Source organism: Stenella coeruleoalba, assembly GCF_951394435.1.
Source record: "Stenella coeruleoalba genome assembly, chromosome: 20".
NCBI lineage: Eukaryota > Metazoa > Chordata > Mammalia > Artiodactyla > Delphinidae > Stenella > Stenella coeruleoalba.
Window position 1 is genome coordinate 42,437,383 of NC_137166.1, and position 26,773 is coordinate 42,464,155.

At 41.7% G+C, this 26,773-nt stretch overlaps 1 protein-coding gene across 1 annotated transcript; it reads left to right on the forward strand.

Annotated features, from left to right (window-relative positions):
- Positions 1 to 2,093: 2,093 nt before the first annotated feature.
- PDCD2L (programmed cell death 2 like) lies at positions 2,094 to 25,780 on the forward strand. Its single transcript, XM_079907211.1, has 7 exons — positions 2,094 to 4,148; positions 4,262 to 4,428; positions 4,546 to 4,606; positions 5,900 to 6,273; positions 7,174 to 7,284; positions 8,598 to 8,746; positions 25,338 to 25,780. The coding sequence occupies exons 1-7, from the start codon at positions 4,041 to 4,043 to the stop codon at positions 25,466 to 25,468; spliced, it is 1,101 nt and encodes a 366-aa protein (XP_079763337.1). The 5' UTR covers positions 2,094 to 4,040; the 3' UTR covers positions 25,469 to 25,780.
- The last annotated feature ends 993 nt before the right edge of the window (positions 25,781 to 26,773 follow it).

The following is a 26,773-nucleotide window of genomic DNA, read 5'->3' on the forward strand; positions in this document are numbered from 1 at the left end:
CCAGACCTACGCCCTAGACCATGACAGAATGATCTGGACTGGGAAACTGCTGCCCCTTTCACAAAGCCCTGCTGCCCTCAACCCTGTCTGTCATCAGGCGGCCTTCACCCCATCTTCTTCTGGGCTGCCTGCATTTGAGTTGTCCTCTAGCTTGGTCACATGCCTTCCTCAAAACAGGGAAAAGTCAGGACTTGTATTTTTGTTGTTGTTGTTGTTGTTGTTTGCGGTACGCGGGCCTCTCACCGCTGTGGCCTCTCCCGTTGCGGAGCACAGGCTCTGGACGCACAGGCTTAGCGGCCATAGCTCACGGGCCCAGCCGCTCCGCGGCATGTGGGATCTTCCTGGACCGGGGCACGAACCCGTGTCCCCTGCATCAGCAGGCTGACTCTCAACCACTGTGCCACCAGGGAAGCCCAGGACTTGTATTTTTTATTCCTATAAAGAGAAGACAAACTGCACCCATGAATGCTCAAAGAAAGGAATGCCCTGACTGTAGAAAGTGACCATACAGGTGCAAACGTCCGCTTAAAATAAATAATAGAAATTGTCAGCACTTCTCATCTTCCTATTGGTGAAGTGGAAATTGTTTATTTTTTAATTCCAAAAGTGAATGCCCACTTCTCTCCCACTTTTGTAGAGGTGATAGAAAGATGTTCTTCAACAGTCAAGCTCTGTTGAAGCCCCTGCTGACTCACCTCCTTTCTTATTTTTTTTTGTCGGGGGGGTGCCTCACGGCATATGGGATCTCAGTTCCCCGACCAGGAATCAAACCCGTGCCCGCTTCAGTGGAAGCATGGAGTCCTAACCACTGGACCGCCAGGGAATTCCCCCACCTCCTTTCTTAATATAGCTGACGAAAAGTGAGCTATATTCCCATCAGAGGCACTTCCTCTATTACAAAAGAGCAAGCACACAAGTCTGTAGAGAGGAAAATTCTAGGTGGCAGACCCTCTCAGGCTAGCTTGTCTTCACATGAATGATCTTTTAGCAGTGGGCCCACTGAGTTCCTCTTGGCCAGCTGCCAAGTCTCACGTCTTCCCTTAGGCGGGAGCACCTGGCATATATATGTCAGTCGGCCATGTGTCCCTTGGCCCTGACTTGTTCTGCTCATCACTGCCACTGTCATCACTTACAGCTTCCACTTATCCTGTGGCTGCCAGTTGTTGCAAGTCTTGAGCAGTACATTAGAGTTCTGCAGAGGAACAGAACCAATAGGATATGTCTATGTATCTCTATACAGATATATGAGGAGATTTATTATGGGAGCTGGCACACATCATTATGGAGGCTGAGAAATCCCACAATATGCTGTCTGCAAGCTGGAGACTCAGGAAAGCCAGGGCCATAATTCAGTTTGAGTCTGAAGGCCTGAAAACTAAGAGGCCACTGGTGGGAGGCCCAGCGTCTAAAGGCTTGAGAGCCAGGAGCTCTGATGTCCAAGGGCAGGAGAAGATGGATGTCCCAGCTCAAGAAGAGAAAGAATTCACCCTTTCTCCACCTTTTTGTTCTCTTCAAGCTCTCATCAGATTGGATGATGCCCACCCACATTGTTGAGTTTTTACTCAGTTTACTGATTCAAATGCTATTCTCTTCTGAAGCACCCTCAAAGATAATCCTAGAAAAAAATCTTTTACCAGCTGTCTGGGCATCCCTTAGCCCGGTTAAGTTGACACGTAAAATTAACCATCACAAGCAGCCCTTCAGGTGAGACTGAAGCAGCTTTCAACATCTTCATTCTGTACTTCCTCAAATACAAACTGTATCACAATTTGATGATTTGTGTGAGTTTGTCAGGAGGTCCAAACCCTACAAAATCCTGAATTAAGTCAGACACTTCAAGTCTCACACATGCAAGCACTCCTTACGTTGTTCCAAGGACTCCACGATAATGTCAGTGTCAAATTTGTTGTTAAATTGCTTCTGAAATTCCAGAATGGGGCAGCAGTTAACATCTTGAACATTCCTGTTAAGTAATAAGGCTTCATGCTGCCATCACACTTTGATCAAGAGGCTGTAATAGGTTACATTAGGATGTAAACATGACACGTTGGAGAGAGCTCAGTAACTGTTGGAGGAAATCTTGCTGTGTTAGCAAGAATAAGATTTGTTTTTTTTAAATTTTTGGCTGCACCACGGGGCATCCAGGATTTTATTAGTTCCCTAACCAGGGATCACACCGGTGCCCCCTACAGTGGAAGCGTGGCGTCTTAACCACTGGACTGCCAGGGAAGTCCCCAAGAAGAATTTTGAAGTTTGTTTCTTCTTGCAATAATTTAGAAATGTATCCTGGGAAACATTAGCTAAAATAACAAGTATCTACCACGTCATCCGGCCTCTTTGGCTAGACCTGAAGTGAACAGCAAGACTGGACTTCACAGCACCTTTAAAGCCATCAGATTGGCAGTGATAAACCAGAAGTAAACTGGTTTCACCTCCAGGTCCTCGCTGGGGCTGGAGCCAAACATCAGGAGGCACCTGTGTCCTCTTTTTTTTTTTTTAACTATTTATTTATTTATTTTGGCTGTGCCAGGTCTTAGTTGCTGCATGCGGGATCTTCATTGTGGCATGTGGGCTTCTTAGTTGTGGCATTCAGACTTCTTAGTTGTGGCATGCGCACTCTTTAGTTGCAGCATGCATGTGGGATCTAGTTCCCCCACCAGGGATTGAACCCAGGCCTCCTGCACTGGAAGCACAGAGTCTTACCCACTGGAACACAGGGGAAGTCACTTTCTTTTTCTTTTTTTTTCTCTTTTTTTTTTACATACCATGGTATGAAGCCTGAAATAGTGCTTCTGCAACATGCTTTTTTAAGTCCGGTTTATTGAGGTATAATTTACATATAGTAAAATTCATCTTCCTTTGGTGTACAGTTCTGAGTTTTGACAAATGTATACAGTCATGTAACAAGCACAAGTGAGATATACAGCATTTTCATCACTCCAACAAGTTCCTGGCACCTTTTGTGGTCAACCTCTGCCCCCTAAACCCAAACCCTGGCAACCATCCATTTGATTACAAAAAGTTCACCTTTTCCAGAATGTGGCCTTTTGTGTCTGGCTTCTTTCACTTAGCACGATGTTTTTGAAATTCACCTGTGTGTGCCACAGGCATTTAAAAAACTTTATTACTGAAAATTTCGAACATATAAAAGTCAAATAGCATAGAGACCACCCTGTGCCTGACACCAAATTTGAACAATTATCAACCCAGGGCCCATTTAATTTCATCTACAGTCCCGCCCATCATGTAGCAAATCCCAGATATATCATTTCATCTATAGGCATTTCAATGTGTCTTCTCTAAAAATTTAGGGCTTTCTTGGGGGGGAAGGGATAAACTAGGAGACTGGGATTGACATATACACACTGCTATATATAAAAGATAACTAATAAGAACCTACTGTACAGCACAGGGAACCCTACTCAATAGTGGCCTATATGGGAAAAGCATCTTAAAAAAAAAAAAGAGTGGCTATATGTATATGTATAACTGACTCACTTTGCTGTACACCTGAAACTAACAACATTGTAAGTCAACTATACTCCAATAAAAATTTAAAAAATAATTTAGAAAATAAATAAATAAAATATTAGGACTTTGTGTTTTTGTTTTTTGGGGGAGGGGCTTGTTAACGACAGTACTGTTATCCAACTTATTTTATTTTATTTATTTATTTTTCACGCACCGAATGGCATGCGGGATCTTAGTTCCCCCATCCGGGATCCAATCCGCGCCCCTTGCAGTGGACGCGCGTAGGCCTAACCGTTGGACCGCCAGAGATGTCCCATATCCCACTTATTTTAGATAAAACTTTTTGGTAAGACTAGTTCACGGTAGAGGGTGCCAACTTCCTTTAGCAGCGCGCACTACGAGCCAAAAAGCCTTACCGCTCCGGGATCTTCACCGGGCTCCAAACTGTATCCCCAGAAGCGGTCTGAAGGGGGCGGGGCCGTCTCTCAGGCGTAGGCAGTGCGCGTGCACAGAGAGGCGCACCCTCTCGGCTGCCGTAGTTCGCCTCTTCGCTTGGGCGCCTCGTCGTCATGGCGGCCGTTCGGAAGCCGGTGCTGCTCGGGCTTCGCGATACTGCAGTGCACTGCTGCCCCACGGGGCTGGGCGCCTGGACCGCGAGCAAGCTGGGCGGCATTCCGGTGAGGTGGGGCGTCGGAGCCGGGGTTGGCGGGTGCTGGTGAGGGCTACGGGGTGAGGGAGTGGGCGAGGTCTCGGGTAAGAGTCAGGGTCTGAGTGCCTCCCGTGCCCTCAGGACGCCCTGCCCGCCGTGGCAGCGCCGAGGCCAGTGTGTGAACTTTGCAGGCAGCCGCTTGTCCTGGTCGTGCAGGTGTACTGCCCGCTGGAAGGCTCCCCCTTTCATCGGCTCCTGCACGTGTTCGCTTGCCCCCGCCCGGGGTGCGCTAGCGGCAGGGCGCGCAGGTAGGCGGGGGCGGGAGCGGGGGTGGGGGACCAGCCCCCGGCGCACCCGGAGGGGACTGGTCAGTCGGCTGGCAGTCGGCTATGGACCCTTCACCGCAGTTTTTCTTTACTATGAAGTTGGAAGGTGTTCCGCTCCCAGTGCCTGCAAACGCGAGAGAAAGAGACGCAGGACGCTCAGGTAAAGCGCTTGTGACTATCATATTATGATCTGCTGTAATTTGAGGGTATTTTCCAGAATTTCGTTTAAGACAAACTTTAAGCCATGTTCTTTGAAGTACTTTGGAATGGTTTCAGCTTTTTTTTATGTTTAGTTTTTATTACTTTTTCTTATTAGTCATCCATTTTATACCCATCAGTGTATACATGTCAATCCCAATCTCCCAGTTCATCACACCACCATTTGCTTTTTTTTTGAACCGTAAAATGGTACTTCCTTAACGTCTTGTTAGTTGTTTTAATTATGCACTGAAGGTATGGAAGCACATAGCTTACTGATTTTTCTGTTTGGGAAAAAGTATGGGTGTGTACATACATATCATTATATGTGTGTGTTTATAGTAAATATACTTACTGTGATAAGTATATGTGTATGTAACAAACATATTTAATACGACAAAACTCGAATTTATTAAATTAAAAAAATCTGGCAAGTTGGTAGCTGCAGAACAAAATTCAGCTTCCCTTTGCCTGTGAATGCTGCTTTATATATACACTGAATTCTTAATGTGTGCCAAGCACAGTACTAGCAGTACTGGGAATAAAAAGGTGGTGTCTGCCTATATTTGTCAGGGTTCAATTGCACATAATAGAAAAGCACTTTGACTTTTTAAAGCTGAGACAGACTTAAAATTAGGTTTTTACTAAGTTATTTGGATAGCCTGGAGGAGATGACTCCAGGAGTGACCTCCGGAACCACACCTCAGAACTGGCCTGTCAAGGAGCTGCTAACCTCTCTTGCAGTCAGGAAACTGAGATGTGTTCCGGTGAATGGAACCTGCCCTGTTCAGAACTGTTGACTCCAGAGCCTTGCTGTCTCCATCTACAGATCAGCTACCTTTTTTTTCATGGCTCTTCTTTCCACTTCACTCTGTCTCAAGTTTGTGTCTCCCTCTAGACACAGACAGACCCCCTGATCACACCTAGGACCCCAGGTGCTTAGGAGTCTGGGAAATGTAGTTCTTTCTTACCATGTGCAATACATGAAGCACAACTGAAAGAGATGTTGAAGAAACCACTGTACTGCATTTGCCATGGGGCCCCTGAAAAGGAAACACAATATTTGTCACCTCCAACATGCTTTTGAGTAAATGGGGTCCAGGAAGTTGAATCAGAGTGTGCCAGAGTGGAGGGCGGGGGGTGCTGGTGTTAAGGCTTCCTCAGGAAGGTGAAGGGATGGGTGGCTCAGGAAGCCAAGGGAGTAGGTGAGATCACCCAAGTGTGCTTGAACCACATTCACTGGATATTTTTCCAGAAACAGGAAAATGGCCTCACAGCTGAGGATTGGTGTGAAGGTGCAGATGACTGGGGAAGTGACAGGGAGGAGGCGCCTCCACCACAGGTTATCTCAGATTTTAGAAATGATTCCAGCCGTGCCAAAGACAGAGACTGGACTGCCCAGCTCCAAGACCTCCGCCTGCAGGATACTGTCCCGGGTGCTGCTCTTCCTGTGCCTCCTGAGGAAGGGATGGCCTTGCCTTCCATGCTGCCACAGTTCCTGCCCTACTACATCTGTGTTGTTGATGAGGATGACTACAGAGACTATGTCAGTCTAGATCATGCTCAGAGCCTTCTGAGGGAGTATCAACAGAGAGAGGGAATTGACATGGAACAGTTGCTTTCCCAAAGGTGAGAGTGTGCACTGCTGAGCGTGAGAGGTGATTTGATCAGGAAGCTGCCACAGTAGGTACCCTTTGGTTTTACCCTCGTATCTGGGGAAACTTTTTCAGGCAGCACTTGTGTGTGTAGGACCTTTCTGCTTCATGCCTCTCAGATGAGAAAGGGAGACAGACAAGGGGATCTTACCAGCCACCCTTGAGTTAGCTTGAAAACACTTTGTTCTGTTTATAGGGACCCTCAGGAAAGTGAACAAACGAGTTAGGGATACCAAGTATTTACACAAGATGGGTTTACTAGCTCTTTAACTTTTCTGTTTTTAAATGTATAACAGAGACAGGTAAGTTAGAAAAATGCCATTTGTTTATTGACTCTTGCCTGTGGCTCAAGAACTGGCCTAGGACCTCAGAGACCCTCCCAGAGCCTCAATTCTCCCCTGTAAAATGGGGGTGATACTGATATCTGGGTGGTGTATCTCTTCACATGGTTTTTGGAGTTAAGTGTGAGAATAGGTCTTGAAAGGCTTTATAAACCAAAACCCTCTAAAGTTTGAAGTAAGAATAATCACTTTGCTATTATAATAGAATTACAGTAGGATATATGGGGAGTTGACCTGGTTCTTTACCAGAGCTGTATCATTTGTAAGCTTTTTCAGAATACTGTTGGAGTGTGTGAAGAAGTGTTGGTGTTTGAAAATAATCCATAATGGAGAAAAAAATGGAGAGAGTGAGTGGACATAATGACTTTTTAAATTGCAAATAATTATCCAGAGTTGAAAATGGCGAGGAAGCAGGGCTTGAGAGAAGGGTAGCGGGGGGGTTACTGCTGTTCAGTATAATTTTCAGTATATTTCTAAATACTGTAATTCTCTGGATATATACAGGCAAAAGTGTTTTTTGCTTCTCTTTTTAGTCTTTCTAGTGATGGTGATGAAAAATATGAGAAGACCATAATTAAAAGTGGAGATAAGATGTTTTACAGATTCATGAAGAGAATTGCTGCTTGTCAAGAGCAGATTTTGAGGTAAAGGCCCATTTTTTTAAATTGTTTTTCTTGATTGTAAAAGTAATGTATATAGGGCTTCCCTGGTGGCGCAGTGGTTGAGAGTCCGCCTGCTGATGCAGGGGACATGGGTTCGTGCCCCGGTACGGGATGGTCCCGCATGCCGCGGAGCGGCTGGGCCCATGAGCCATGGCGGCTGAGCCTGCGCCTCCGGAGCCTGTGCTCCGCAACGGGAGAGGCCACAACAGTGAGAGGCCCGCGTACCGAAAAAAAAAAAAAAAAGCAAAACCTACTTACATGTGTGCATCCAAATGCATAAAAAATAAGTGAACTTAATAAAAATCTTAGCTTCATGGTTTGAGGAATACTGTAGATTTTGGTTTTCTTGTTATACTTTCCTGTGTTTCCCAAACTAATATACATTATTTTTATTTATTTATTTTTGTGGTACGCGGGCCTCTCACTGTTGTGGCCTCTCCCGTTGCGGAGCACAGGCTCCAGACGTGCAGGCTCAGCGGCCATGGCTCACGCGCGCAGCCACTCCGCGGCACGTGGGATCTTCCCGGACCGGGGTACGAACCCGTGTCCTCTGCATCGGCAGGCGGACTCTCAACCACTGCGCCACCAGGGAAGCCCTAAAAGTATTTTCGATTAAGGTCTTATTGTATAGCGCAGGGAACTATATTCTGTATCCTGTGATAAACCATAATGGAAAATAATATGAAAAAGAATATATATATGTATAACTGAGTCACTATGCTGTACAGCAGCAGTTAAACACAACTTTGTAAATCAACTATACTTCGGTAAAATTAAAACACATAAAGTCTGTCTGATAATTCCATCATTTTGGCTGTGGGTCTCCTGGTATTCTTTCTTTATGGGTCAATTTTTTCTGCTGCTTTGAATATCTAGTAACTTAAAAAAATTGTTTACTGGAAATTGTATGTTGAAGAACAGTAGATACCGAAGTTAATATTTATTCCTTAGGGGTGTATGCCCCTTCTTCTGTAAGGCCAGTACTGTGGGGGGCTGAGTCTTTTGAATCTGCAGTTGAGCTGAGTCTGGGCTTTGTTGCAGTTTTAGTTAGATTCAGTTCAACATTAGCTTTAGTGCCTTCATCTAGACTTGGTAACCATTGATAAGAATTCAGATATCTTCCTCTGATATACAACCTTGCAGCTAGTTTTCTGGGCCTTTGGATTTTCTTTGTTCTCTGGTTTTGCTCCGGATACTCTCCAAGAAAGAAACAAAATTTGCAAAGCGTGGTCTTAGATGTTGGAATGTGACTTGTACGTGGTCCTGATTCACGGTTCTTTATTTCGTTGCTCTAGGTATTCTTGGAGTGGAGAACCACTTTTCTTGACTTGCCCTGCATCAGAAGTCACTGAGCTCCCAGCCTGCAGTCACTGTGGAATCCGAAGGATATTTGAGTTTCAGCTTATGCCAGCGCTGGTCAGCATGCTCAGAAGTGCTAATTTAGGTAATAAGCCATTCATTTATTTGAGTTTGTGGGTTTCTAGCACTAATTTGGAATTATTTTTAAAATGAAAGACTATTGTTTCATTTTTGTTTCCTTATAAAATATAAGCATATTACATAAAATTTGGGAAATTAGAATTATTATTATTTTTTAAATATTTATTTTATTTATTAATTTTATTTTTTTTGGCTGCATTGCGTCTTAGTTGCAGCATGCGGGATCTTCGTTGAGGCGTGCGGGCTTCTCTCTAGTTTGGCATGCGGATTTTCTCTCTCTAGTTGTGGAACACGGGGTCCAGAGCATGTGGGCTCTGTAGTTTGCGGCACGTGGGCTCTCTTGTTGAGGTGCGCGAGCTCAGTAGTTGTGGCGTGCAGGCTTAGTTGCCCCACAGCGAAATTAGAACTATTTTAAGAAAACTTGTGTTGCTTCCATTTGGGGCTATTGTAAAGTTACTATCAACATTTGTGTACAATGGACATAGGCTTTTCGGTAAGTATCTAGGAGAAAAATGGTTGAATTATATGGTAAGTGTGTGTTTAACTTTTTAAGACGTTGCCAAACTGTTTTCCAAAGAGGTTGTGCCACTTATATCCCAACCAGCAATACATGAGAGTTGCACATCCTTGGCAACACTTGATATGGTCCGTCTTTTTCATTTTAGCCAGTCTCACAGGTGTGTAGTGATGTCACATGGTTTTAATTTGCATTTCTCTAACAACTAATGATTTTGAGCATCTTTTCATGTGTTTATTTACCACTATATGTTTTCTTTGGTGAAGTATCTGTTCTAATCATTTTCTCTTTTTAAAAATTGGATAGTTTGTCTTCTTATTACTGAATTTTGAGAGTTTTGTATCTATTCTGGTTACAAGTCCTTTAGTATATAATTTATAAATATTTTCTCCAAGTCTGTGGCTTGCCTTTTTTTATTTCTGTTTTTTTGGTATGGACTTTATTCTTCAGAAGCTTTCAATTTACAGAAAAATTAAGAAATAGTACATAGAGTTCCCATATACCTCACACCCAGTTTCCCCTTTATTAACATTTTACATTAATATGGTACTTTTGTTACAATTAATGAACCAGTATTAATACATTATGAACTAAAATCCATAGTTTATTTAGATTTCCTTAATTTTTACCTGGTATCCAAGAGCCTGTCCTGGATACCACAGTGCATTTAGTTGTTGTGTCTCTTGCCTGTGATGGATTTTCAGACTTCCTCATTTTTGAAGACCTTGACGATTTTGGGGAGTACTGGTCACTTACTTTGTAAGATGCCCCCTATATTGGAATTTGTCTGATTTTTTTCTTATAATCAGAATGAGATTATGGGTTATTGAGAGGAAAATCACAGGGGTAAAATGCCATTTTCTTCATGTCATACATGATATCAAGGGTGCATCTTTATACATTGACTGTTGATGTTAGCCTTGATCGCCTGGTGTTTCAGGTTTCTCCACTTGAAAACAATTCCTTTTTCTCCCCCTAGTCAGAATAAAATGACTTGTCTTTTTATTCTCTAAACAGTGTCCTTTCAAAAAACAGTTTTTAATTTTGAAGGACAATTGATTAATTTTTTCTTGTATGGATCATGTTTTTAATGTCTTGTCTAAGAAATAATTGCCTAGCCCAAGGGCACTAGTTTTTTCCTAGTTTTATGTTTTACATTTAGATTTATGTCCATTTTGAGTTAACTTTTATATATAGTGTGAGGTATGGATCAAGTTCATTCTTTTCCATGTGAATATCCAGTTGTTTCAGCACCATTTATTGATAAGGATATTCTTTCTCTGCTGAATTATCTTTTACCTTTGTTGAAAATAGGTTGTCCGTATATGTATTAATTTATTTGCATACTCTCTGTTCTGCATTCTGTTCCATTAATCTGTTTTTCTATTTTGACACCGCTGCCACACTGTCTCGACTACTGTAGCTTTGTAGGATTTGTAATCTGGTAGTGTCAATCTTGCAGCTTTATTCTTCCTTTTCAAAGATATTTTGACTCTTCCAAGTCCTTTGCATTTCTGTGTTTTTAAGAATCAGCTTGTCAGTTTCTTTAAAAAGTAAAAGGCATTCTGGGGTTTTGATTGGGATTGCATTGATTCTCTGGATCAGTGTGGGGAGAATTGATATCTTAATGTTGAGTCTTCCAACTCATGTACATAGTATGTCTTTCCATTTATTTACGTTCTCTATAATTTCTTGCAGCAGGGTCTTATACTTTTCAATGTATAGTCTTACACATCTTTTTTCAGTTTTGTCTCTAAATATTAACTGCTTTTTTATGTTATTGTAAATGGCATTTAAAAAATTTCAATTTCTGATGTTTGCTGCTAGTATATTTAAATATAATTGATTTTTTAAAAGATGTGTTGTAAAATATACATACTTAAAATTTACCATTTTGTGGTCATGAAGAATCTAGGGGCAAGATGGCAGTAAAGATACAAACCTACTGGAGAGTGGACTTGAGGACATGGGGAGGGGGAAGGCTAAGCTGGGACAAAGTGAGAGAGTGGCATGGACATATATACACGACCAAATGTAAAATCGATAGCTAGTGGGAAGCAGCCGCATAGCACAGAGAGATCAGCTCCGTGCTTTGTGACCACCTAGAGGGGTGGGATAGGAAGGGTGGGAGGGAGGGAGATGCAAGAGGGAAGAGATATGGGCATATATGTACATGTATACCTGATTCCCTTTGTTATAAAGCAGAAACTAACACACCATTGTAAAGCAATTATACTCCAATAAAGATGTTAAAAAAATTTACCATTTTAGCTATTTCTTTAAGTGTATAGTTTAGTGGCATTAAGTATATTCACAATGTTATGTAACCATCACCACTATCTATTTCCAAAACTTCTTTGTTATCCCAAACAGAAAATCTGTACCCATTAAGAATTAACTACTCGCCCACTCCCAGAAAGGAATTAACCCCCCCCATTTTCTCTTCCCCTAGTTGATGGTAACCTCTATTCTATCTCTTTCTGTCTCTGTGAATTTATCTGTTCCAGATACCTCATATAAGTGGAATCATACAACATTTGTCCTTTTGTGTCTGGCGTATTTCCCTTAGCATAATGTTTTCAGGGTTTGTCCATGTTGTAGCATGTATCAAAATTACCTTCCTTTTTATAGTTCATTGTATGTATATACAAATTTTAAAAATTCTTTAACTTGATGAGGTTTCCATCCTTTAGCTGTTATGAGTAATGCTGCTGTGAACAGTGGTATACAAATATCTGTTTGACTCCCTGTTTTTAGTTCTTTTGGGTATATCCTAGGAATGGCATTGCTGGGTCATTTTTAGAGCTGTAAACACATACATTGAAAACAAAGAAAAATCTCAAATCAATGACCTAACTGTTTACCTTTTAAGCAACTTGAGAAAGAAGACCAACCAAGCAAAGCTCACAGAAGAAAGGAAGGAATAAAGGCTAGAGCAGAGATCTTAAAGGATAATATAAAAACAACAGAGACAAGTGTTCTAAACCAAATTTTTTGGTGTGGATTCTTTAGGATTTTCTACATATAAGATCAGATCATCTCTATTTACTAATATATATTTTATATATATACACACACACATAATAGTTTTTGCCAAATGTAATGATTTTACATGGGATGGTGGCTGATTACATTTGATCTTTATGACCATTGAGTATTCTTATGTGTATCTAAAGTACTTTTAGAACAGACATGAAAATATTCCATCTACTCATCGAATTCACAAAACATGTTTATTCACTGTACAATATTTTAAAAGGTTAGCGTGGTTTAATTTTAGAAGCAGAAATTCTGTCTCTTAAGATGATGAGTTGACCAAGGCACACGTTTGGCATAATCATATACAGTTGAGGAATAATGGCTTCTATCTCTTTGCACAACTGCCATAGTCACTCATGTATAGTATCTGCAATGAGGGCATTTTTATGTCAGCATTATCTTTTTCCGGTTTACCAGTAATTCCCTGAGGTACATCATATCCATTTCCTCTTTTATTTCAGCAATCAGTAAACCTTTCTTCTGTGGTTATGGAAGTGTTCTTAACATGAACATACCTTGTCATGTGACGTATTTGTTTACCATGGCCTACTTCTCTTTTACAATCAGAAACAAGGAAAGTTGTTTGCTTTTTGTATTCCCTACTGCATTTCAGATCTAACCTGATTTCTTAGGACCTTTATATATTTCTTTTGAATTGCTTGAAGCACATAAGAAGAGATCACTTTTTATCTTTACCTACATCATTAGGTGTATGGACATTATAATAACATGTAATTTTTTTTTACTACACTGAAAATCATTTCAGGCTTTGATCTTGGAGTAGTTTTTCTAAGAGGTGACTTGTTCCTGGGACAAAATATAGCAACCACTAAAATCACTTGCAGGATTGTCTACTATTTTTGTTTCTTTAAATTTGTCAGTTTTGGGGGCTTCCCTGGTGGTCCAGTGGTTAAGACTCTGGTGCTTAAGGGCACGGGTTTGATCCCTCATTGGGGAAGTTCTGCAAGCTGTGGAGTGCAGCCAAAAAAAAAAAAAAAATTTTGTCACTTTCTGGTAACTATCCTAGGAACTGGTGAGTTCTAGGTATTTTTAAAACAATTCTGATTAGAAAACATCAAGATGAAACACTGAATCTTTGTGGTCAGAAATTCTGTTATCATTATTCTAATATGAATATTTGAGTTGAAGATAATTTGATTTTGATCTGTTAGTGTGGAAATGTAAGTATGGAGACAAAGACAAAATAAAAACAAGCATTCTTGGGATTTCCCTGGTGGCGCAGTGGTTAAGAATCCACCTGCCAATGCAGGGGACACGGGTTCGAGCCCTGGTCCGGGAAGATCCCACATGCTGTGGAGTAACTAAGCCTGTGTGCCACAACTACTGAGCCTGCACTCTAGAGCCCACGTGCCACAACTACTGAAGCCTGCGTGCCCAGAGCCCATGCTCCGCAACAAGAAAAGCCACCTCAATGAGAAGCCCATGCACTGCAATGAAGAGTAGCCCCCTGTCAGATTTCCCTGGTGGTGCAGTGGTTAAGAATCCGCCTGTCAACACAGAGGACACGGGTGCAGTCTGTGGTCTGGGAAGATCCCACATGCTGCGGAGTAACTAAGCCCATGCACCACAACTACTGAGCCTGCGTTCTGGTGCCCGTGAGCCACAACTACTGAGCCCGTGCACCACAACTACTGAGCCTGCACTCTAGAGCCTGTGTGCCACAACTACTGAAGCCCGCGCGCTTCAACTGCTGAAGCCCGTGTGCCTAGAGCCTGTGCTCTGCAACAAGAGAAGCCACCGCAATGAGAAACCCGCGCACTGCAATGAAGAGTAGCCCCCGCTTGCCGCAACTAGAGAAAGCCCACGTGTAGCGATGAAGACCCAATGCAGCCAAAAAAATTAAAAATAAAATTAAAAAAAAAGAAAAGAAAAAGAGTAGCCCCTACTCGCTGCAACTGGAGAAAGCCCACGCACAGCAACAAAGACCCAATGCAGCCAAAAATAAAATAATAAGTTAATTAATTAAATAAAAAGAAACTTAAAAAAACAAGTATTCTTGGGGAAAAGATCACATCATCTGCAAGAGAGATAATTTTATTTTTTTATTTTTAAAATATTTATTTATTTTGGCTGTGCTGGGTCTTAGCTGTAGCACACAGGATCTTTGTTGCGACATGCGGTATCTTTAGTTGCAGCATGCGGGCTTCTTAGTTGCGGCATGTGAACTCTTAGTTGTGGCATGCATGTGGGATCTAATTCCCCGACCAGGGATCGAACCCAGGCCTCCTGCATTGGGAGCACGGAGTCTTACCGACTGGACCACCTGGGAAGTCCCCAATAGAGATAATTTTACTTCCTTCTTTCTGATTTGTATTTCTTTTACTTTTCTTGTTCAGTCGCTCTATATAGAACTTCTGTATCGAATAGAAGTTACAAAAGTAAAAGTAGGCATCCTTTACTTGTTCCTGGTCTTAGGGGAATAACTTTTAGTTTTTCACCATTAGTATTAAGTTAGCTGTGAGTTTTTCATATGTATGGCCTTTTTCAGATTGAGGAATTTACCTTCTATTTCTAGTTTATTGAGTGATTTTTATCACTACAGAGTATTGAATTTTGTCAAATGCTTTTTTTCTGCATCAATTGAGATGATCATGGTAATTCTGTGGATTCTGTTAATGTGGTATATTATATTGATTTTGGTATGTTTAAACATCTTTCCATTCTTGGGATAAATCCCATTGGATCATAGCATATAAACTTTTTTATAAGCTCCTGGATTTGGTTTGCTAGTATTTTGTTGAGGATTTTTGCATCCGTATAAGGGACATTGGTTTGTACTTTTCTTTTAATATCTCTGTCTGGCTTTGGTATTAGGATAATACTAGCCTCAGAGAATGAGTAAGTAGTCCCTTCTATTCAATTTTTTGGGAGACTTAAAGAAGGATTGGCGTTTATTCTTCTTTAAATGTTTTGTAACATTTACTAGTTATATCCTCTAGTCCTTGGCTTTTCTGTATAAATTTATTTATTTTATTTATTTATCTTTGGCTGCGTTGGGTCTTTGTTGCTGTGCACGGGCTTTCTCTAGTTGCGGTGAGTGGGGACTACTCTTCATTGTGGTGCGTGGGCGTGGGATCTTCCTGGACCAGGGCTTGAACCCATGTCCCCTGCATTGGCAGGTGGATTCTTAACCACTGTGCTACCAGGGAAGCCCCTTGGCTTTTCTTTACTGGAAGGGTTTTGATTACTCATTCAGTTTCCTTGCTATAGGTCTATTCAAATTTTCTGTTTCTTCTTGAGTCAGTTTTGGTAGATTGCATGTTTTTAGGAGTTTATCATTTCTTTTAGGTTATTCAATTTGTTGGTATACAACTGTTCATATTATTCTCTTATAATCTTTTATTTCTATGAAATTTGTCTTAATGTTTCTACTTTTTTTTTTAAAGTAGTTACGTATTCAGTATTTTATTTATTTATTTTTGGCTGTGTTGGGTCTTCGTTTCTGTGCGAGGGCTTTCTTTAGTTGCGGCAAGCGGGGGCCACTCTTCATCACGGTGCTCAGGCCTCTCAGTATCGCAGCCTCTCTTGTTGTGGAGCACAGGCTCCAGACGCCCAGGCTCAGTAGTTGTGGCTCAAGGGCCTAGTTGCTCCACGGCATGTGGGATCTTCCCAGACCAGGGCTTGAACCCGTGTCCTGTGCGTTGGCAGGCAGACTCTCAACCACTGCGCCACCAGGGAAGCCCTAATTTTTTTTTATTTTTGGCTGTGTTGGGTCTTCGTTGCTGCACGCGGGCTTTCTCTAGTTGCAGCAAGTGGGGGCTACTCTTCGTTGCGGTGTGCGGGCTTCTCATTGCGGTGGCTTCTCTTGCAGAGCACGGGCTTCAGTGTTGTGGCACGTGGGCTCAGTAGTTGTGGCTTGAGGGCTCTAGAGTGCAGGCTCAGTAGTTGTGGCACATGGGCTTAGTTGCTCCACGGCATGTGGGATCTTCCCAGACCAGGGCTCAAACCCATGTCCCTTGCATTGGCAGGTGGATTCTTAACCACTGCGCCACCAGGGAAGTCCCAATGTTTCTACTTTCATTTCTGGTTTTAGTAATTTGAGTCTTCTCTTTTTCTTAGTCATTCTAGCTAAAGATTTGTCAATTTTGTTGATCTTTACAAAGAACAAACTTTTGGTTCTGTGGGTTTTTCTCTATTGTTTTTATATTCTCCATTTAAAAAAGAATTCTGCTCTAGCCTTTATTTTTTCCTTTCTTCTGCTGGCTTTGATAATGTGGTCTTTTTCTAGTTCCTTAAGGTATAGACCATTAAGGTCATTGACTTGAGATCTTTCTTTGTTTTTATTGTGTGTGCTTATATCTGAAAATTTCCTCTTAGCACTGCTTTCACTGCAGTTTGGTATGTTGTGCTTTCATTTTCATTTGTCTCAAGGTATTGTCTAATTTCCTTTGTGACTTCTTTTTTGACCTGTTGGTTGTTTAAAAATGTTCTGTTTATTTTTCACGTATTTGTGAATTTTCCAGTTTTTGTCCTGTTATGATTTCTAGTTTCATTTCATTGTGATCATAAAGATAATTAGTATGAGGTAAGTCTTCTTCAATTAATTGAGACTTATGGTGTATCCTAGAGATGTTCTATGTACACTTGAAAAGAATGTGGTGTTAAGTGGTGTGTTCTTTATGTGTCTGTTAGTTCCAGTTGTCAAACTATTGCATTGTCAAACCTTCTGTTTCCTTATTGATCTTCTCTCTGGTTGTTTTATTTATTATTATAAGTGAGTTAGTTTTTTGTTTGTTTGTTTGTTTGTTTGTTTTTTGCCGTACGTGGGCCTCTCACTGTTGTGACCTCTCCCGTTGCGGAGCACAGGCTCTGGACGCGCAGGCTTAGTGGCCATGGTTCACGGACCCAGCCGCTCCGTGGCATATGGGATCCTCCCGGACCGGGCCACGAACCCGTGTCCCCTGCATCGGCAGACAAACGTTCAATCACTGCGCCACCAGGGAAGCCCATATAAGTGAGTTATTGATGTCAAGTATTATTGTAGCACTGTCTATTTCTCTCTTTAAATCTTTCAATTTTTACTTCACATATTTAGGGTCTCTGCACATAGAAGCTTATATGTTTATAATTATTATATTTTCTTGCCCTATTGAACCTTTTATCAACACATTAATGTCCCTGTTTGTCTCTTGTAACCACTTTTTATTTGAAGTTTTGTCTAACAATAAGATAGCCAGGGTTTCCCTGGTGGTGCAGTGGTTGAGAGTCCGCCTGCCGATGCAGGGGACACGGGTTCATGCCCCGGTCCGGGAAGATCCCACATGCCGTGGAGCGGCTGGGCCTGTGAGCCATGGCCGCTGAGCCTGCACGTCCGGAACCTGTGCTCCGCAACGGGAGAGGCCACAACAGTGAGAGGCCCGCGTACCGCAAAAAAAAAAAAAAAGAAAAGAAAAGAGAAAGATAGCCAACCTAGCTCTCTTTTAGTTACTGTTTGCCTAGAATATCTTTTTCTATCCTTTTGCTTTCATCCTCTTTGTGTCCCTATTATCTAAAGAGAGTATTTCTAATAGTATATAGATTAGTGTTATTTTATTATTTTTTTATATCCCATCTGTCAATGCTTTTTTTTAAATAGGAGAGTTTAATCCATGTACATTTAATGTCATTACTGATAAAGGATTTACTTCAGCCATTTAGCTATTTTCTGTATGTCTTATAATATTTTTTTTCCTCAGTTCTTCCATTATTTCCTTTTTTTTGGTATTTAGGTGATTTTATTGTAGTATACCATTTAGATTCCCTTCTTTCATTGTCTGTATACAGTAAGTCTCCTACATACGAATGAGCTCCTTTCTGAGAGCGTGTTTGTAAGTCCAATTTGTTCGTAAGTCCAACAAAGTTAGTCTAGATACCCAACTAACACAATCTGCTATATAGTACTATACTGTAATAGGTTTGTAATACTTTTCACAAAAATAATACATAAAAAACAAACAAAAAATAAAGAAAACATTTAAAATCTTACAGTACAGTACCTTGAAAAGTACAGTAGTACAGTACAACAGCTGGTGTACAGGGGCTGGCATCGAGTGAACAGGCAAGAGGAGTTACTGACTAGAGGAAGGAGAGGAGGTGGGAGATAATAGAGCTGAAGGATCGTCAGCAATAGGAAATGGAGGGCAATCGGCAATTTCACTCATGCCTGATGTTGATGGAACACATGTTTGCATCTTTGAAAGTTCGCAACTTGAAGGTTCATAGGTAGGGGACTTACTGTATTTTCTAGTATTTTACTTAGTGATTACTTTGCAATTAACGTCTTAAAATTTTAGCAACCTAGTTTGAATAATACCAACTTTCTTTCAATAGTATACAAACACTTCTACTTCTATATACATCTATTCTTTTCCCTTTATATTGTTAACATCACAGATTATATCTTTATACCTTGTATGTCTCTTAACATAGATTCATAATTGCTATTTTATGCATTTGCTTGTTAAATTGTATAGGAGAAAGAAGTTACAAACTAAACCAGAAGTATAATAAAGCTGTCCTTTATGAAGTTCTTTATTTTTCCTGTTTTTGAGTTACTGTCTAGTATCCTTTAATTTCAACCTGGAGAACTCCTTTTAGCATTTCTTTTTTATATATATATAAATTTATTTATTTATTTGTTTGTTTTTATTTTTGGCTATGTTGGGTCTTTGTTGCTGCACATGGGCCTTCTCTAGCTGCAGCGAGCAGGGGCTACCCTTCGTTGTGGTGTGCAGGCTTCTCATTGCGGTGGCTTCTCTTGTTGCGGAGCATGCACTCTCCGTGTGCAGGCTTCAGTAGTTGTGGCATGCGGGCTCAGTAGTTGTGGTTCATGGGCTCTAGAGCGTAGGCTCAGTGGTTGTGGCGCATGGGCTTAGTTGCTCCGCGGCATGTAAAATCTTCCCAGGCCAGGGATAGAACCCGTGTACCTTGCATTGGCAGGCGGATTCTTAACCACTGTGCCACCAGGGAAGCCCCTAGCATTTCTTACAGGGAAAATCTACTGTTATGAACTCCCTCAGCTTTAAAAAAAAAAAAGAAAAGAAAATCTGGTAATATCTTAATTCTCCTCCAATTTTGAAACATAGTTTTGACAGGTACATAATTCTTTATTTACAGTCTTGCAGGACGAAATGTGTCATCCTATTGCCTCCTGGCTTTCATGGTTTCTGAGAAATCAACTGTTAAATCTTATTGAGGCTATCTTGTATGCAGCTAGTTACTTCTGTCTTGCTGCTTTCAAAGTTACCCTTTTGTCTTTGAGTTTTAACAGTTTGTCAATTTAACATTTGACTACCGTGTGTCTGGTGTGGATCTCTGAGTTTTTACTGCTTGAAGTTTGTTGAGCTTCTTGGATATGGTGTTGGAGCTAGTTGCTGAATGAAAGAAGGAAAATCTCTAAATGTCTTAATCGAGCTCTTACTAGATAATGAAGTATTTCACTAGACTCCAGAGTTCCAAAATAGATAGTTTCAGATAGTTCTTCCAGCTCAGTAGCTGCCTTAGTGCAAGGTCAGATTCCTAGAGCTTCCTACTCTGCCATGTTCCTTGACATTATTTCCACAATTGATTTTTGTATGCTGATCTTGTGCCCTGCAACTGTTCTGTTGATTATTTTGTTGATTACATCAGGTTTTGAACATAGACAATCATGTCGTTTGGGGATGAAGACAGTTACTTCTTCCTTTCCTTAGCAGACTGTCTTTTTTTTCTTTCCTTTTCTTCTTCTTTTTTTTTTTTTTTTTTTGCCTACTGCACTGACTAGAACCTCAATACAGTGTTGAATGTAAATATGAGAGCAGACATCCTTGTCATATTTCTGATCATAGGAGTAAAGCAGTCAGTCTTTAATCGTTAGGTAACTTAGTAACTTGTTAACTGTAGGTTTTTTGTAAATGCTCTCATCAGGTTGAAGAAGTGCCTGTCTAATCCTATTTTTTTTGCATTCTTTTTTTTTTCTTAACAAATTTATTTAATTATTTATTTTTGGCCACGTTGAGTCTTCGTTGCTGTGTGTGGACTTTCTCTAGTTGCGGTGAGCAGGGGCTACTCTTCGTTGCGGTGTGCGGGCTTCTCGTTGTGGTGGCTTCTTTTGTTGTGGAGCATGGGCTCTAGGCGTACAGGCCTCGGTAGCTGTGGCATGTGGGCTCAGAAGTTATGGCTTACGGGCTCTAGAGCGCAGGCTCAGTAGTTGTGGCTCATGGGCTTAGTTGCTCCGTGGCATGTGGGGTTTTCCCAGAGTAGGGCTTGAACCCGTGAGCCCTGCATTGGCAGGCAGATTCTTAACCACTGCGCCATCAGGGAAGTCCCTTTGAGTTCTTTTTAATAGCTGTGTATACAAGTATTATTTAAGTCGTGTTTAGCAAATTGTTGCATGGTAGGCATCTACCAGTTTCTGTTGCCATCAGCCACATAGGAGGTTGTTGATGTCCCAGCATCTTTTGCAGCATCTGGTACAAAATTTTGGAAAAGTTTTGCAAATATTATTGTTAAAAACGTCATAACCTAGCAGTTCCACCCAAAAGAATTGAAAACATACGTACACCAAAACCTGTACACAAATGCTCGTATCAGCATTATTCGAAATACCCAAAAAGTGGAAGTAACTGAAATGTTCATCAACTAATCAGTATACAAACAAAATGTGGTATCTCCAGTGAGTATTATTCTGCCATGAAAAGAAAGGAAGTACTACATGATAAACGTGCAGCAAATACTTGTGCCTTGAAAACATCATGCTAAGTGAAAGAAGCCAGACACAGAAGGCTACAAATTATACGATTCCTTTTACATGAAATGTCCATAACAGGCAAATCCATTGAAAGAGAAGATTAGTGGTTGCTTGTACCTGGAGGCAGGAGAGAATGGGGAGTGACTGCTAACGGGTATGGGCCTGGGGTGTCTTTTTGGGGTGATGAAAATGTTCTGGAATCTGATAGTGGAGATGTTTGTATAACTATGTGAATGTGCTAAAAACCAATGAACTGTAGCTTTAGAATGGTAAATTTTATGGCATGGGAATCATATTTTAATTAAGAAAAACACCGTGTAAGCAGCTGCACAAACTCATAATGCCTTTGGTGATCCTTATAAGGATGACAGGAACAACAATTATGATAGCAAAGTGACAATTATAACAATTAGGTTTAATGGAGGAAAAACAATTTTTAAAAAATATTTATTTTTTGGCTGTGTCGGGTGTTAGTTGCGGCACTCGGAATCTTTGTCGTGGTGCATGGGCTTCCCTCTTGTGGCACGTGGGCTCAGTAGTTGTGGTGCACGGGCTTAGTTGCCCTGCAGCATGTGGGATCTTAGTTCCCTGACCAGGGATCGAACTGGCATCCCCTGCATTGGAAGGTGGTTTCTTAACCACTGGACCATCAGGGAAGTCCCAATGGAGGTAATTAAGCCAACTTAAATAATGAACATTCATTCTTTAGGAAAAAACGTTAGTTTTATTTATTTATTTATTTATTTCTGTGGTACGCGGGCCTCTCACCGTTGTGGCCTCTCCCGCTGCGGAGCACAGGCTCCGGACGCGCAGGCCCAGCGGCCATGGCTCACGCGCCCAGCCGCTCTGCGGCATGTGGGATCTTCCCGGACCGGGGCACGAACCCATGTCCCCTGCGTCGGCAGGCGGACTCTCAACCACTGCGCCACCAGGGAAGCCCCCTTTGTCCATTTTTTAATCAGCATATTTATTTTTTGTTGTTGAGTTGTAGGAGCTGCTTTATATATTCTAGATGTTACCTCCTTATCAGATATGATTTGCAAATATTTTCTCCCATTCCACTGATTGTGTCCTTTGATGCACATAAGTTTTTAATTTTGATATAGTCCAGTTTGTCTGTTTTTTCTTTTGTTTCCTGTGTTTTGCTGTCACATCCAGGAAATCCTTACCATGTACTTCGTTTTAATTTATTATTTATTTATTTATTTATGTAATGGCTGCGTTGGGTCTTTGTTGCTGTGTGCGGGCTTTTTCTAGTTGTGGCGAGCCGGGGCTACTCTTCGTTGTGGTGCCCGGGCTTCTCGTTGCGGTGGCTTCTCTTGTTGCGGAGCACGGGCTCTAGGCACGTGGGCTTCAGTAGTCGTGGCTCGCGGGCTCCAGAGCTTAGGCTCAGTAGTTGTGATGCACGGGCTTAGTTGCTCTGTGACCTGTGGAATCTTCCCAGAGCAGGGCTTGAACCCGTGTCCCCTGCATTGGCAGGCAGATTCTTAACCACTGCGCCACCAGGGAAGTTCCTAGGTAATGGGTTCTTTATTCAAGAGGCCCTAGTTTCTATAAGATCCTCTGAAATTAAGAGAATTATATTCATTCAGTATTTCAATTTTGAATAGTATGCATTATCTTTACTATAACAGATAAGGAAATGTATACCCTACTCCATCTCCAAATATTTGAGTATCATTTTTGCTTTATCAAGGTTTTTAAGTCTGTATTCTATAGCCATAATTCTCATAGCTGTTTAGCCTATGAATTCTTTATTTTGACTGTTCTCTCCTAGCTGGAATCTATCAAGTAATAGCCTCAAAGAGGGCTCGTAGGTGTTGTTCTTACTTTAGAATGTGTGTGCTGGTCTGCCTTTATATTTGAACGACAGCTTATGTATAAAGTTCTTAAGCCCCACTTTCTTTCTTCAAACTTTGTAATTGCCCATGCTGTCAACAGTGAGAGCCCCGCCAGTCCTTTTATCTGGTACCTCCTGTCATCTCCCGTGGCTGCGTCTCACCGGGAAGTATGTTTTGGCATTGAATGTTGCTTTGTAGAAGTCTGAGGGTGGACTGATTTCCACCCCGCCCCACCGCCGCCACCTTTGTAACTAACTTTATGCTAGGATGCCTGTAGAATTTTATTTATTTATGAAGTCCAGGCACTGAACTAACATATGTCTTGCCGTCCCATTGTTCTATAATCCTTTTATTGTGGGACAGGATAGGTCTTCTGACCTATATATTTAGTTTTTCTTCCTTTTTATTTCTGAGTATCTTTTCTGTTGAATTTGTAGCTTTTCTATGGAAGCAACACCAGTTGCTTTGGTCACCTTTCTCCTCTCAAATGCATGCTTTTCCCTTTCCCTCTACATTCATTGAGATTCTCTCAAGCCTTTTTTTCTACCTGTAATTAAGTTTCACCTGTCTTTTCTGTTTCTTGTGGTTTCTGATGTTTTTCATTGGATGTGTAATGGGACTGTTTTGATCTCCATATGCCGTGTCTTTCTCCTCCCCCTCCCTCATCCCCCAAATGTGGCAGGTCTCTGGGCTCATGTATAATACTCAGCTACTTGGTATTTTATTCTCTCTAATTCTTTACACCTCCTTCTTTCATCTCCTGGTGGTTACTAGTACTGAGTTTCAGCCTTCTAATGCCCTCTGAAAACTGCCTGTTGCTCATTCTAGTTGGGAATTATCTCAAATTCACCACGTTATTTTTTCAAAATCAGCTCTATTTTGGCCTTTCTTTGTACTGTCTTTGATTTTCTTTCTATTATTGCTGTCTACATTTTTAAAAAGTATTTTTCTTTTGCTGCTGCAAACCAGTTGCCCAACTGCTCCTTTTCACTCCTGATGTCCTATTCTGATTTCAACAGGAGTTCTTGTTGCTCATGTTCTCTTGATGACATTCTTCGTGGCTCCATCCATCAATAAACTTCTATAAATTCTTACGATTTATTTTTTACTTTTTGCCTGTATCCTTTCTTGGAGGTAGTGTTCTGTCAGTGTGACATATTTTAAAATGATCTTCAATGTCAGATAGTCTAGACATTTGCAGTGAAGACTAATTGAGATTTTTTGTTTATTTTCAAAGTATATTTTACTGGGACTTCCCTGGTGGTCTAGTGGCTGGGACACTGTGCTCCCAATGCAGGGGGCCTGGGTTCGGTCCCTGGTCAGGGAAGTAGATCCCACATGCCACATCTAAGAGTTCGCATGCCACAACTAAAGAACTCACATGCCGCAACTAAGACCCGATGCAGCCAAATAAATAAATAAACATTTTTTTAAAAAAAGTATATTTTACTGAGAAATCTGTGGGTTTTTTTGCAATAAGCAGTCACTTTTTGTAGGAATACTGCAACTGTATTGTGACTGAAAACTAGTGAGCACTGTTTTTGCTTTAAGTAATTATTTTTTCAGTGTGTAGGTAGAATCACTCCCTGTGGCAACGCCAGTTATCCTCATATTGAGCCATCTTTTTCCTTCCTTTGTATTTTCTTCTAATTGCTTAACAGTTAACACTTAGGATGTGCCAGGCTCTGTTCTAAGTATCTTACATGTATTGGCTTGTTTACTCCTCCTTACAGCAACCTTGTCATCATGATAAATATAGTCATTATAACATAGAGATGAAATCACTTGCTCAGGGTGGTCGAGCTGGGGTTTAAACTCCAGCAATCTTGTTCCAGAGTCTGGGCTCTATCCACTAAGCAAACTTCGAAATTTTTTTTTTTTTGATGGGTATACTATTTTATTAACATTTAAATTTCACCAAGAGTTCAAGTATATGCTAGCCATTTGTTCAGATTTTTGAAATAAAGACAAAATGGGCAAACGGCTTTGAGGGTGCGATGTATTTAACACTGCCCAATATATTCACCAACTAGACAATCGAAGGGGTGGTATGACTATACACTTAGGAGCACCAAGTACAGGAACAAGCCCTGGAATTGGAAGAAAAACCTGCCATTCAGGACTGAACAGAGGTCTTTGGTTGCTGACAGAATCTCCCCTTGACTTCAGACATGAGACAAACTGAGGGAGTCTGTCAGTATACAAAAACCACTGCCTTTCGTAACAGGATGGACTTGCCAGAACCAATTCAGATTGTGGGGACCAGTCTGAAGTGAGCAGGGTTGGCTGGAGGCTGGAAATGTTGCAACTGAAGGCCAGCATCGGCAGATGACAGCAGCCGTGTTCTAAAAATCGCTGATTTCTACACAAGTTCCTAAGATGCTTTCCCCAAACAGGGCAAACTTTGAATATTGAGTGTATCTCATAAGTTTTCTGTTTGCTGGAATCCTGAATATGTTGTATTTTTCAGGTCTTTCTGTGGAATTCGGAACCATTCTAATATACACATGTGAGAAGAGTTGCTGGCCTCAAAATCATCAGACTCCCGTGGAAGAATTTTGTATTATCCAAGAGGACCCAGATGAATTATTATTTAAGTAGTGCGTTTCCTTTTGTGTTTTTTTTTTTGTTTGTTTTCATTTTTGGCTGCGTTAGGTCTTTGTTGCTGCACGTGGGCTTTCTCTAGTTGCAGAGAGAGGGGGCTACTCTTCATTGCAGTGCGCGGGCTTCTCATTGCGGTGGCTTCTCTTGTTGCGGAGTACAGGTTCTAGAGCACAGGCTCAGTAGTTGTGGCCCATGGGCTTAGTTGCTCTGTGGCATGTGGGATCTTCCTGGACCAGGGCGTATTCTTAACTTCTGTGCCACCTGGGAAACCCTTTCCTTTGTTTATATAAATTAAAGCAAATTTTAATGTTTAAATTGTGTTTTTACCTCATTTTGACTCACAATTTATTAGCTCTTGTTTCTTTTTGCTTTTTCGCACCCCTGATGGGTCTGGAGCCAGGACTAGAACCTCCCAGCTGTGGACTGGTTAACCCTTCCAGGGTCAGTGGCCTGTGTCCACAGTGGCAGCTCAGAATGTGGCTCTTCTGTAGCCCAGAGGGCAGGTGATCCTATGTAAGCAGACCGGTGGGTTCTAGGAGGGAGAGCAGCTGGAGAGCCATGAGCGCAGCCAGCCACGTACTACCCCTGCAGCCTTGGCACTTTTGCTGTCCCTGGGTGCTGACAGAGCAAACTACTGGAACTGCTCCAGCTGCTTGAGGCTCCGGCCCTGTGACATGAGCTGTTTATACCTGCCTGGTGTTCCCCCACCCCAGGCTCTCCGCCCTCACCTCCTGCCCCTAAAGCATCACAGGAAGGGGGCCCTTTCTCTCTTCTGGACATTGTCCTTCCATCCAGCTGTCTACCTCTCCAATCTCCCCTTCTCCATTTAGTTTTTATGTTATCAGCTGCTTCCATTCTGCTACCCCTTGACAGCAGCATGAAAACACCTCCACCAGCTGTGTACAGACCTGCTGTTTGCCTGCATAGATGAGGAAACTGGGTATTAACATAAACAATTTGGTTGATTTATGTTAATAAACATAAACTTTGGTAAATAACACATTAGGCCCATATTATCATGAGATGTGGTTCTCCTGGGCAGTGTGTGACTGGTGAGAACCCTACCTGATGCTGCCCTGCCCTCTCCCCCTTTCCTGGGAGGGTGGGAGGCACCTGGGGGAAAGTGGCTGGCTGTGTAGAAGAAAGCGAAGGTGTTGGTCAGTGATATTTCAGGATCCCTGGGTTTGCAGGGCTGCGGCTGAGTGTGGACCTGCAGAGAGAGGTTTTGACTCCTCCTCTGTCATGCTGGAGAAGTGACCACCGGTTCCCCTGTGGCACTTCTGTTGTGGGTGCAGAATCCCT